At 40.0% G+C, this 14678-nt stretch overlaps 1 protein-coding gene across 2 annotated transcripts in view; it reads right to left on the bottom strand.

The window, feature by feature from the left end:
- Nucleotides 1–9217: 9217 nt before the first annotated feature.
- The window catches only part of LOC147690222 (tumor necrosis factor alpha-induced protein 2-like), a 203303-nt gene continuing 197842 nt past the window's right edge, over nucleotides 9218–14678 (bottom strand). For both annotated transcript variants that reach the window (XM_086937849.1, XM_086937848.1), the window contains exon 12: nucleotides 9218–11806. In XM_086937849.1, coding sequence (XP_086793975.1) covers nucleotides 11665–11806 — 142 coding nt within the window. In that variant the 3' untranslated portion in view covers nucleotides 9218–11664. The remainder of the gene's footprint in view (nucleotides 11807–14678) is intronic.

Below are 14678 nucleotides of genomic sequence, written 5' to 3'. Positions count from 1 at the left end.
TTAAAAAATGCATGCTTGAGCACAAAAGCACAATAGGATGCAGGAAACAGATCAGCAGGCTAATTTCACATTTCCTGGAAGCAGGTCAAGATGCAAATGATTTCAGGTGGGTAGTACTTGGCAAACCTACTATTACCCTTCAAAATTACCAATATGATCCTCTTTAGAAAAGAAAACATTGGGTTTTCAGGTTGCATACCAACACCAACTGTCTTAATGATGAAATTCCCTGGTCTAGCTTAACCTAACAGACCTTACCCCCTGTTTCTCCTTGGGTCTTAACCACTTTCGGACCTTTGACCCCACCACCTCTGGTTGGCTGTTTGCACTCATCTTTAACAGATGTGGTCTCATCGATCACCCTCACCCGACGAAGGACATTCTCTCCATTGGTCCCTGCCTACCCAACTTTTGGATCACTATATTCTCTCTTAGTTTTAAAAGTCCATTTTCGACACCTCCAATATGGCGCCCCACTTTTTACCTATGAGCAGGACCCATTTGGAGGCCACCCCTAACCTCACTCCTGACCCGTGCTCTTTCTCAGACTGTTTGTGTTTTTAAACTTTAAACATCTATTTGGTGTTTATTCTGTATAGCAGACCCATCATTGCTGGGTCTCCATTACCCTTCTGTTATTTATATACCATTCCAAGATGGCCACCGTGGTTTTTTCCCCGCCACCGGCAGGAGCATGACACAGTCCGTCACCCTGTTCTAGTGCTTCCGGGGAGGCGCAGGTACTGCCCCCATGAGTACTTCTGTCCTGAAGCCACTCAGCGTTCCTCCTCCTCCTCCTGGACGCACTACCGGAGTGCACAAGACTTTTGGCAGAGGTAAGCATTTGTAGACCACCCGCCCTGCATTCTCCCTTCTGTGAGTGGCAGCGATGCCCCCGCGTCCCTGCTTGGGCTGACATATGTCTCGCTCTTAGTCGCTGTGAGACAGTTGCGAGTGGTTGTTGTCCCCCGCTCCCTGCCCTGGCATAATGTCATGTTTTGGTCTTGGGTGTGCACGTCGGGGAGGACATATCCTCCTGCACGCCTTCTTACTGTAGAATTGTTTACCATTCACTCCCAGACATCCCCGCATGTGCTGGGGCTTACACGCATTACCCTCACTGCAAACACACCTTGTGGTGTAGTCGGGGTATGATTTATTCACCATTCGGTGATCTCTGCATCTTAGCCTGCTAAGGGGAACCTCAGCCTCTGCTTAGGTCACAATGCCTCGTCTCGACACCCCTCTTTGGTGTATTCGTTGTCATCACAGCTCCCAGTAGCATTTCAGTGTTTGTGAAGCCTTCTGCTTTGTAGCCGGTCATGGAATTATTTATCATTTGGTGATCTCTGCACCTTAGCCTGCTAAGGAGGACCTCAGCCTCTCTTTAGGCCGCCATGTCTCGGCTTGACACCCGTCTTAGGGGCATTCGTTGTCATAACAGCTCCCACTAGCATTTCAGTGTTCGTGAAGCATGCTGCTCTGCTTTGCTAATGACCAACAATGTTGATCTGTGTTTTCAAGCATGCCACTTACAGTTCTTTCTATGACTCATCATCATGCATTACAACAGGTTTATCTTTTCATAGTCTTTTCAGTAGTTAATGTATGTATATATGATGAATAAGCACTTTTTACAAATAATGATTGCATCGAGTTAACTGTATTTACCTTTTTTTTGCAATCATGACTGTGAATTACAGCCACACTTGCCCCAACCTCTTTATAGGTTTTTGGAACCTTCCTCGAGTGCGCCGAGGATGAGTTCACACTAGCTCCCCCCAAAATTCGGGTAAGCTTTGGAACATCCTTTACATATTTACCGTCGCCACTTCATTTAAATGAACTATATCAATTGGCACGCATTCAAGGAGTGTTAATGTAATGTCTTTGAAGCTTGTCATGAACACATTTTTTGTTTATAGTGACGCCGCTGAACATCAGCCCACCACGACTGATGTACCAATTCATCAGTTGTTTGTATCATTTTCACACATACCAAAGTTGGTACGGTGTTGAGTTTTCATGCACTTTTCTTTTAATTTGGTCCTGAAGAAAGCCACACCACCTCTGCGGAGGGCACCAAGGCTGAAACATGTCGATCCTATGACCACACCGAATCATGCAAGATTGCATTTTCCAGGCACGGATCACACACCAATTTTAGCCGTGACCCCCGGATGTTCCATTAAAATTGAGTATTAACATACCAGGGACTTCGTTTTAACTTCATAATCCACAATCCTTTACACACACCCTCCACACCAGACTCATCTGAAGGTTTTAGTATACCTCTTGTCACCTACAACTAAAACATCCTTGAGCTCCTCCCTCACAGTACGGGGGTTGTAGCCCGCACTGTGACCAGGCTCACAGTGTAAGGAGGTTCCCGATGATGAAGCATGACACCCACTGGTGGGTGAGGGAAATCGTCCTATAAAAGGGAACCCCCCCCCACACTCCTCTCCTTTTTGTTTTTGACCCAGGATGGCCTGCTTTTGTGTCGTTAGATTACATTGTAGGGGAGTCAACCCTTGCTGGTCGGTAAATCTCCTCAGGCCTTCTGTGTGTATACATGCATTAGAATGCAAGACAGAATTGCTAAAGATATTACTTGTATGAATTTTGAATCTCTAATACAATAATTCTTTTATTTCAAAGATCTGTTGTGAGTCCTTTATTTGACATTTAATATATTTTCTTATAAACTGTGATTGGGCGTTGGCTACCAATTAATGGTCCTCATTTGGCAGACCAAATAGTGAGTTATCCTAGATTCCATGCCTTACTACGATGGAGAAAGTTCCATCAGAGGACCAATGCCTCTAGGATATAGTAAGTAGATTTGAAAAGAATAGAACTCATATGGGCCCGGTGCTAGATGCCTCTCACGTTAAGTGCTTCCGCTGCCACAGGATATTGCTTTGTATTGATTTATAAAGCTGTGCATGCAAATGTTGAAAAACTTGGTGGAAATAGAGATGTTCAAGCTACCTTGGGTAGTGGTATTTTTTCCCCCAAAAGCATGGTTCATCAAGTGTGAAGCTGCTGCACCTGCTCTCAGTGCTCATGTTTTCTAGACGCATGTTTAGGAAAATAGAAAGTTGCTTTCGATATCAATTTCTTCCACATGGAAAATGTTACATCTTTGCACATTAGGCTGCCAAAAGCAAATCTGAGAAGGTGAACTAAGAATGGCATTTGGCCTGGAAGTTCATGTCTTATCTCGGCGGTTAAAATTAGGCATGGAACGTTGCTGTAGGCATGTTAGGCATAGGAGGTACATCAACCCTTTCACTAAAACATCATATTCTATAAAAAAAATTGAAAAAAGGGGTGTGACTCTAAGCCTGCAACATTAAAAAACAGCAACTAATAGGCTATATTCTACTAACCTTTTAAATAATATAAGTATGATTATGCAACTTTCAGCAAACCTAACCCAGTAATTAGGAGCTTATTCAAGCAAGTCAGTAATTTGCATTGCATTGTAAAACACACTGTTCTAGATGAGGTTCGGAGTCACATGTAAATCTTTAAAGACAATCTTGAAATAAACCTGAAAAGACCAATCAATCCTCACCGATGTTTTAATATGCATTGTATGTACACTTACATGCTCCACGATATGCCTATTGTTTTCATTTATTGTTCGTACATTTCTCTATATTATCCATTTCACTCTCTTTTCCCATCTTCATCTCGTATTTCATTTTTCTACCTCATCTCCCTTGGTTCCGTAACAAAATATTCATAAACCTGTAATATAATGTAATTTATTTAATTTTGTTTAAGTCACAGAATATTATTATATAATTTTTTTTCTCTTTCTTTGAATCAGCATAATTAATCTATGTTATGGTAAGTATTTATCGTATCGTATTTTATCTTACTTTATCTTATCTTATCTATCTTTTAGAATGTCCTCTCATACATTTATATATATATATATACCTTAAATGAAATTACTTAACCCGTATATTCACCTCTTACCTATTCTCATTGTCTTTTGTCTATTGTCTTTTTCTCCTTGGAACATACTCATATTGTATTATGCTTCATATTTGTACATTTTTCACTTACCGATTTCTTTTGTGATCCCTCCTTTCCTTACCTCTCTCTTCCCCTTTCCATTAATTCCATTTTTTATGGCCTTAATATAAATCCAAATATTTGTCCTTGCGCTTATATGTTTATGTATTTATTACATTATATAATATGATTAATTATTCAAATTGTGTTTACTATATGCTTATATATAACAATGTTCTTATATATTTATTGTTTGATAATACATACAGTTATCATAATATATGTATTTTTTATTTTTTATAAATTTCAATAAAAAATTGAAACACAAAAAAAAATATGCATTGTATGACTTTCTTCAGCTATCTAAACTCGCTCTAGGAACTATTACGGCAAAAGGAAAATAGACATATTTAACCCCGCAATTAATTGTTAATTGCTCCATTTCTGCAATGTGGTAAAGCATCGCCACCAAAGGGAAGTCAAATTGTAGAGAAAAAAGACGAATTGAGCCCCATCAGGACTATATGTTGGGATGGATAATGGTTACCTCCATGCCTCTGAGATATCATGTGTGCCCCTTCTTAAAAGGCCTGGTTAGCAAGCTGTGGTGTTTTCTTAACCTCAATGTCTACACACACACTTCAATCATGCATGTGCGCTGCAACATTTATGTGATGTGGAATGAGACTCAGAGAGGGGCTCCGTGGATGTGAAGGCACACCGAGAGTTCCTCCCCTTCTTAGCAAATTTACTACTAGCATCTCCCCAGGCTGTAGCACACTGCCAGTGGTGGCAGTGAAACAATTGTAGTAAAAACTAGGTTGTTTTTCCTATTGCCTCCTTTGGAGGTGCAGTCTAATGGCTCTACTGCATTTTAAATTGTTCGGCCAATCAGGTTCCTGCGCACATCGAAATGAGGAATGAATGTTGCATGTTCATCTACTAGAGGCATGTAGATGTTGCTTGTGTGTGTCGCCTAGCAGTGAAGAATGCATGTGGAGAATGAAACAGTGCATGTGGCTACAGACACAGTGTGTTCCATTTTGTAACAGACATATCCTCCATGATACCTAAGATGGAGGCTTTCAGGGGTAGCCCAAACAGCAAATACATATTTGAGGTATTCCCTGAGAAAATTACAGCAATTTCTTTCTGTAGGTCAAACTTTTGGGTTCTGCTAAAAGGAGCGATAGGGTACCTCTAAAGCTAGTGGATATCCACTACCCTTCTTTGTCCATTGGTCCTTGGAAGAGGCTACCCACACACTGGTTAACAGGTAGTTAAATAGAGCGCCTCACCTGACTTTGTACTCTTCTTTTGAGTTGCACCTGAGAGTAGATTGCCAGCTCCCCCTCTCTTCCTGCTCACACTTGTCAGAGAGACCATGGCTGGACTAGTCACATAACTGAACTGCTAGAATACACAAGGGCTGTCTGCAACTTGAATATGAAGATGAGGCAGTACCTTTCGGACAGTGTTTCAAAATGTGCTGACCAAAACCTCAGTCAGACATCAATGGCAACTTGCAGATTTCTATGAACGTCAGGATTGGGATAAACACAGCTAGCTCTTCTTTGCAGGTTCAGGACAAGTAACCTTGGGAAGACTCTCTGAACTTGCCAGAAGGGCTGCATTCATTCTGCTTTGATGGAGAGATCAAACTGAATGGTCAGTATGGACACCGAACATGTCACTGAACGAAGAAGATGCTGATTGGGAGAAGAAGATATGAGAAGCTGATGTCAAGCTGACAAATAATGTAGGCTTGACCTGCTTTGAGAGGCTGCAATCAGGGCTATAGGCCAACCAGATGTGTCTCCCTTGTGAACATGGTATCAACACTGAAGAGGGTGTCCAGGAATTCATCCCAAAGAGAACTCACCTTTGAGACTTAGAGGCTGGAAGAATTAAAGCGCTGAAGCACCGTCGTTCATTGACATGGTCAGACTTTTAAGAATCTCTATGTGACAAGAACAATCCAACAACGTTGGAGTTTTAGCACTGTGACCCAAGGTGGGCACCTGCTTGTTTGGAATGATGGCATGAGGAAGACCCAAACAGAAAGAACCCTGCAACAGTGTGTTCTGATGCCACTACACACCTCCATCAGACTTGTTGTAGCACTGCTGTGGCCTACTTTTAGTTACGGGCGATGTACAGCATGAAGTTTAACTATGCTGATTGAGTGGATGCCCTAACTGAAGTATCCTCATATTGTGGACAATGCCTAATAAGGGTGTGCACACTGTGTGTAATTTGGTTTCACATAAATATGAAAACATTTAGCAAAAATACATCAACTTATGGGTAATTATGTGAAATGTAAATATGTCATTTCAGAGTTACATTTTAGCCGGAAATGCATCCTCACGTCACTTTTTGAAGCAAGGATGCATTTAAACAAAGAACTGCAAGCAACAACCGCTAGCAACAGTTGTTCATGTGTGTTCGCGTTAATTTTGTACATTGAATCACATGCTTTGCTGTATATTTTTACTGCAAATGGCACATAATTATGTAAAGTGAACCAATGGAGTAATTTTGGGAATTTCACGTAACAAGTGTAAAACATAATTTCCCAAATTATGTGAATTACAACCGCTTAATAAAGATTTTCCCCAGGCCAAATGCCTAGTGGACACAATTGAAGGAAGGCGACTGCCCCTGCCTGCGGCACACACAGGCAGCACCCATGCAGGTACATCAAAAAGTTCACTGTCAAAGGTACTGCGACATTGTTCTCACAGGGTACAGACCAGTGTATTTCTGAAGATTTTAGCTGTGACTCAGAGTAACCAGATCACCAGGCAATATCCACTTTCAAGCACCGTAAAGCTCCTCTCACACAGAGACATGGGGCAGTCTACTACACAAGAAATGGCTGCCCAGTAACATAGTGATGGTACTGCTTACATTAATTCCCGAATAACCGCCCTTTGCTACACTGCACACAGTAATCATTTTTTTATTGTGTGTAATAAGTATTTTCATTTTTACAAATCAAACCTCTAGCTGAGCAGTGATCTATAATTTGCCCCCAAGTGGCTGTTGAGTTTTGAGTCTCCAACCCATGCCACTTCTCTGAGTAATCCTTGGACTACACAACTTCAGTTTTGCTGCCCTAAGAGTTAAGTGCCATAGGGGTGTACTTAATGATCAGGTTTGAACCATATAATAAGATTAAACCTCTGGACACCAGTGGCAAACAGCTCTGGTTGATACAATCTGAACCCAGTAACCCATGAGGCCCTGGCGCTCCTGAAATAGTTCACACCCATTATAAATTTCATTAAAAAAAGGTTTGTTTCAGATATATCAGTTAACTCCACCCTCATTCTGCAAAAAAATTAAAAAACTAAATACATAATAATAAGTTAGTAATTTGTCTTTCCCACATTCATTTAAATGTCCATCTCGCAGTGACGTGGGTATTTGACAGGGGTGGACCGTAAACTTTGCTCCGCCAATCGAATTTGCGGAGTTTTGCTACTCCACTTGAGCACGGAGTTCAGCAAAGAAACTCCACCAACCGCAGACAGAGCAGAGTTTACTCGCGCACGATCACCCCTACTCCTGAGCGCTTGAAAAGTGGAGTATATTTGAAGATTTCGCTTTTCAGTTACTCGTGAGATCAGCATGCTGGATATTAAGCGTGTATAACTTTGGGAATACCATAATACCAAAGCTGGTCAGATTCTAACAAGAGGCCTGTCCCACAGTGCTCTGACTGTGAAGAGGTCCGAGCCCTCATATAACCTCGCCTTGCAGCCTCGAGGCAGATGAACTGCAGCGGTCTGGTGCGTGACTGTTAAACCAACCATTAAAGTGAAGAGTACAACAAGGCTGTGGTTCGCAGCAAGAACATCCCCAATAAACCTGGGGCCGTGAGAGCGGAGTTCTGCGAGACTCCACAAACACCTCGGAGACCAGGAGTTTATGTTGCTGTGTTCCAGGTGGCAGATCCTTTTCTGGCCAACTGGAAGTCCCAAAGGCTGCTGGACGCCAAGACATGAGCCGCGTGTGCGGTAGTGCAGGGCTGGCACGAGTAGAAGCAGTCTGAGCTCTCTCAAGAATGCCTCACGTGACATGGTGAGCTTTTACCAGTGGAAGAAGCTCTGCTTCAGCTGTGCCCAGGTCTCGCGCAAAGAGGATGCTGACCAGGCCAGGCAGGAGCCCCTGGGCTCCATAGGATCCTCAGTCTGTCATGGACATGCAATACTCCATGCTCTTCTACCAGAGGGGGATCATGTCACTTTCTTGCCGATCGGGATAGCACTTTATCTGGGAATAAAACAATGCAAAGAATGAGGAACTGTTAAAGCCAAACCTGAGAGGGAAACCCATACCGGCCCACTCGGTGAGGCAGCATTAATACGATCACTGTGTTATCACTTTTGAAGGCATAAATAAATGCTTTCCATTTCTGTACTGCCTCCTTTGCCTTTCCGTAAAATGGCACGCGGTAGCACTCCAGTTCTCTTGACTGGGGGTGGATGTTTGATTTAATTCACATTCTGTTTATCCTTTGTGCGTCTTTTGCTTCCTAGCCCTACTCAGGAGACGTCACAGGAGACCTGAAGTGCTCAATAAATATGGATCTGTTATTAAGAATATTGGCACCTTAAGTGGAAAGGGCTTGCTCTTACTCCTGTGGCAGGATGTGAAGGAAGTTTGTGACTCATGGCCTTTTTGGCAACAGAAAGGGTTCTATGTAGGGATGGCCGAGTAACACTCCACCCGCTCTCTGAACTCCACGGAATTCAGTGGAATTTTTCGCTAACTACATTGAATTCCACGGAGTGAAACTCAGCGAGCTCCACACAAGTCTAATTTTTGATAGTCAGAAAGTAAAGTTACTCAATATTTTTTTCTTGTTCTTTGTCTCGAAGATTCAGGCATACACATAGATGACATGTGGGTACATTAACTATGGTTATATAGTCAAAGTTACCAATCATCCTGGATTGCCTTAGCCAAGAGCAATGGTTACCATTTGAAGTCCTGAAAATAACTAAGGACTCATATTTCATTCAAGGTGGTTTGCAAATGTGGTTTGGTCAAGTAACTATGGGCTCTCTTGTTCATTAAGCAATGTTTTCCCACCTTTTTTGGAGAAATGGCAGTGGGAGATTGTGCAAATTTTAGATTTGTCTACTAATTAGGTAATCATCACATGAGTGCAGAATATGTTCAAGAAGTTATTTATTTGAGGTCTGTCATAAAGCATTACATTCGTTATAAATATGCTGCATGTTGAGAGCTACAGTACAGTTTATTTAAAGCATAAGTCATAATCAGTGCACAATTGCGTAATCTCTCCGCTCTTCTTAGCGGCACCCTCAGTAATTATTGGTGGTTGATGCATTGCAACTGTAATGCAACTGGTGCTTCCCGGGAACATCCCTAACCCACTGCCTGCCTACATGGCCAGTATGGCAACTCTTTGAGCTATACGGTTGCTTCTGAAATATGCAATGATCTTTAGGAACAAGTTAAATCCTCTGCAAAGCCAATTCAGTGTTTGATCCTTCTGAAGTCAGTAAAGTAATGTCTATTGATGTGAGTAATAGCAAGCAATACCTTTATTTAAAGCACCTAGACATGGCACAACAGTGGTATACAGTGCTATATAAAAACAAAGTATTATTATTATACTTCGAGATCCATAAAGGGTTGGCAGGTGGCTGTGTTAAATTTTCGATTCTTTTTTTCTCTCTATAGCTTATATAGATCAGGAAGCATTTTAGCTTGGGGTCTGCAAAGTCTAACATGGCAGTACTCCATGAGGGCATTTGTTCTCCTTAGCAGTACAACTTTTTACAATCCATAGTCAAAGATTACAGTGTGCACTTGTAAAAAGAAAGGATGTACATTTCATGGTAACATAGCTCAATGTGTTGCAGATGATAACAAACTCCGGCATTCAGCCATGCTAGAGAACAGTCTTTCATCAACACCTGAACACAATGAGCAGAGTCATCCTACTGGCAAATGCTAAAAAATAAAAGTCAAACATCAGTAACTGAAAAAAGAGGTGCAAAACTAATTCTAGACGTTATGTGTACCTAGTGTAACATTTTAAATAAACATGCCATACAAAATGTATCAATTTCTGTAGAAAAATAAAAAAGCTGACAACTACATTCTTTCAACGTACAACGGAAACACATTCGTATTTTACTCGTATGAAAATGTGAGCAAGAAAAATAAATATTGACCTGCCATCTAATTTACAAGGCAAAATAGACTCCCCTGCGTCTCATTCTCTAAAAACATTTGCATATGCTGTAGATCTACTTAGAAAGAAACATGGCAGTTACAAAAACACACAAACCGAAACACACTGCATTGCTTTTTTTAATGGCTTAAACGCTCCTCTATGTACATGTTGAAAATAGTAATCAACAAAGAGTTAGTTACTTTGTTTTAAAAAAATTCACTAAAGCTTATGGGCATCTTTAATTCACAAGAAAATAATATGCACATCTACTGACTTGGATCCCTTAGTTTTTACTATAAACCCTGACCCAAATCCTTTTTTTTCCAACTCAATGAGGTGTAAGTAACTAAATGGGGCACCCGTAGAAAGATGGGTAGAGTTTGGGGCAAGGAGCAAGAAGGGCCATTGGCAAATGCACAAAGACACTTTCTTGTTTGTCAGTTACTCATGTCATTGCGTCATGAGTCTAGGTTCTGACCTTTCAGTGTATGCCCATTTTGTAGTTCAGTACTTTATTGGTCCCTGTCATGGCAGCCAGGTATTTTCAGCCACTACCCGGACAATCGCATCTGGTTCTCTGACACAGTACGGCCATGGAGTAAAGACTATCGTGGTCTACTTCCCGGATTGGTGAAGGCTCTATTGCTCACTCAGAGAGCATGAAGAGTGCTATATTTACATAAACCTCCATTTTGTATTTCTACTGGCCTTCAATGAAAAAGTAAAGGCACTTTCAACAGTAATAGTATATTTAAATGAATTAATCTCACGCCAATCAAAAATCACTCACTTTACTATTAGGCTAGAGAAACATTTTTGAGGTCTTCTGCGCTCTGGAACATATTAGTTGAATTGTTTTTCATGTATTAAGGATAAAGACTACTGACACTATGATACCCCCCAGGGCTACCCAGTGAAAGAGTGTTGGGCTTTACAGACATATACATTTAATCTCTCTGTCTCAAAGCACTATGACTTGCTGTAACGTAAAATGCTGATGTAGGTGATGTAATTGCAGGCCAACCGAAAATAAACCAGCTACACATTTCCAGAAATGATAGCTATATGTAACTGATTTGCTGAAAAACATTCTATAATCCCTAATCCCCTCCATGTATGCCTCTAAAAAATTATTAAATAGAACTAAGACTCCATTTGGCATTACATGAAATGCTCTTTGTTTTAGCAATTGCACTCATTCATTTGGTTTTTAAAGCACTAAAAACCATACAAAGACACACCTAAGCACTAGCGGAGCCGTGGTGAAAATGAAAAGGATTACAGGGCTTTCCCAAACGGCAGGCGTTGTTCAATATGTCTCTTGTACAGTCACAGGTACAATTGTAGTACACTTGCAAGCAGTGCCATGTTGATGTATAGGCTCAAATATCATGTTGTTTCATGTTACAACTTCAGGAAACTTTTATATAAGAGAATAGCTTTGGTGTATCATGGTCCAGTATTTCGCCAATATCCAGAATGTTCAGAATTGACTTTAGGTCAGTACTTTTTAGGTTCCCCTTGATGTACAGGACAGCTCCAACTTGATTTTTGCTGTAAAAGTATAATAAAAACGAAGGATGTTAGACTTTAAAATCTTAACGTATCAGAACTATAAAAAACTCAAATAACAGCATGATAGGCGTGTATGTCAATTTGATGATTTAATCACTTGATAAATTCCATGTTAGTAAATTCAAGCAGTTGAATGGCATTTTGTTTAATGATTATTTTAACAAATGGCCAAATAGTCACTCAGCAAAAAGGCAGGATGAAAGAAATCTCATTTGCTTGGTATTGATCTTAGGTTGGGGTATTGAAATAAAAAGTTAAACAATTTTAACAATTTGTACATTTACTACTTTTGGCTATTTACCATATCTGAGTTAAAATGTACTACAAATTGTAGATTTGCATGTCTTCGCCCAATGATACAGAGTGTGGAGCGAAATTTTTGAGTTTAATGTCACTACAACCAAAAAGACACAAAACAGTAGCAAATGTACTCAAGCTCAGATTTGGTACATCAGCACACTTGGCCAACCACTGCTTCTGTAACCTCTTCCCATAGAAAATAACAGAGGCAGGGACTTAAAATAGAACATTCATAGGATCTAATGCTGAAAGTAATTAGTTTATTTATTAAGCTAGTTGTAAAAAATAGGTATACATTTGTTTAATGTTAAAAATGATAAATAAAAATAAATATTTTATAATAAAATAATTCAATCAACTTTTCAATTTAAAGATAAACGTAACTAATTAAAAAAACATAATTAAATTAATTGTAATCGATTCTATGCATATCTTTTTGTAATTTGTAATACATAACATAATACATAATAAGTACATACAACCATTTTACTTCAGGTGGGATTTTTATAAATATATAAAACAACACAATGCATTTTCTAGACTGAAAAAAGATGGATTTTGTATCAAGTCATCTGACAAAGATGGTAATGTAGTAGTAGTATCTAATGAAATGAACTTGAGTAAAAGCATTAAGCAAATGAATAGCCAGGATTATTACACAACAGTATATGCAAGTGAGGTATTGGCATCCCATAAGAAATATTGGGATCTAAATGGGGAAATCATGGTCTCAGTGAGTGCGAGAAGTAGCAATTCTTGAAGTGTAAACATCTTACCCTGTCTATCCCATATCTCATACCCAAAATACATAAGAACCTACAAAATCTCCTGGGGAGACCTATGGTTTAATTCAGAGGCAGCTTGTTAGAAGATACTTCGGAGTGTATTGATTTTTTTCTTGGAGCATTTGCTACTGCCCTTTCCTCATATATCAAAGATGGCAGTGATGTCCTAATGGTTATAGAAGATATTATGTAGGAAGTGACTACATACCAGCATTAAACATGACCTAGGCATCATTGCATGTAGATATTTTCTGACGACAAGGGCACTGCATTACCGTTATTATATTGGAATGTTACTCAACATAAGTGACTTCAGACAGAACAAAGAATGGAATGGTGCACCCATAGACAAATTAAATAAGCCTCTAGGTCCATATGACAAATTCCTTCTTTATTCAAATCCCATATTCAAAGTGGTAAAATCCAATGAATGAAAGCATCCAGCTAACGCTTTTCGTTCAAGCTGTCTTGAACTTCATCAGGGCTAATATTTATTTATCATAACAAAAACGCAGCGTTCAGTCCTTCGAAGCTGAAGGGCTGAACGCGGCGTTTTCATTCTGTAATACTGATTCATGTATTAGGACTAGGGGAACAATTATCCCGCAGCACTACAGACACTTGTGACACAGAGTGAATAATAGAGAAAACAGTTAATGGACCAAATGGAAATTATAATTGACACCTAATGATACATAAATATTAGCCCTGATGAAGTTCAAGACAGCTTGAACGAAACACGTTGGCTGGATGCTTTTATTCATTGGATTTTACGACTTTGAATATGGGATTTGAATAAAGCATTGTCAAATAGACCTAGAGACTTATTTAATTTATTTACGGGTGCACAATTCCACTCTTTGTTCTGTCAAGATTCCATCTGCATTTGCAGTAATACCACACAATGGCTGGTATGGAAGAGGATTGCACCGTATAAGTGAGGTGCAGTGGAGGGGTCCGCTGTTGATTTCTTCCTTTTCTCTGTATGAGTGACTTCTATCTATCTAGCATGGTTTTGTATTCAATAAAGTGAACTACGGGTAAATCCAAGGTAGAGTAATGGGGATCTGCTTCGTTGCCTTCTATGTTAACGTATTCCTTGGCTAGTAGGAGGAGCAGGTCATCAGCAACTTAGATTTGTTCTGTAACTATGTTATGCCTAGGATTTGTTATACAGGTGAATCTTTTTGTGATTTGCAGAGGTTCACAAAGACTGGCTAAAATATCTGTGGGAAGGCAAATGACAATAATTTTAAACTACATTAAACTTATAAAATCAGCAAGGAGAAGGTGTATTTTCTTGACCTTAAGATCCATGTCATTGGCAACAATCTGTATATCAATCTCTTTAGAAAACATATGTTTGGCAACTTGATGCTACTTGCCTTGTAACCCACCCACTCTTATACACAGTATCCCCTGTGGGGAACTTTTAGATGCCAAACACAACCTCAGTACTGATCAAACATATGAGGGAGAAAAATTCAAAATGTAGGCATGGTTGAAGGAAAGAGGATATTCTCAAAAAACATTGCAAGACGCAGTAAAACTTATGGATAAAATTTCCAGGTAACATCCACCATTGGCTACTTCAAATACCAACACTGCAGATAAGTGTGTTAGGCTCATTACCATGTATAATGGCAAAGCTAATAACATCAGGGCAATTCTAAGGAAACATTGGCAGATTTGGCCCCTTCGACGCTGATGACGAGCCCAGCTCGTCACGTTAAGTGCGTTTTTTAAAAACCCAGCGTGCGAGCGGA

This window comes from Lissotriton vulgaris, chromosome 9, assembly GCF_964263255.1.
Source record: "Lissotriton vulgaris chromosome 9, aLisVul1.2, whole genome shotgun sequence".
Taxonomy (NCBI): Eukaryota; Metazoa; Chordata; class Amphibia; order Caudata; family Salamandridae; genus Lissotriton; species Lissotriton vulgaris.
This window is presented reverse-complemented; position numbering and strand designations above follow the sequence as displayed.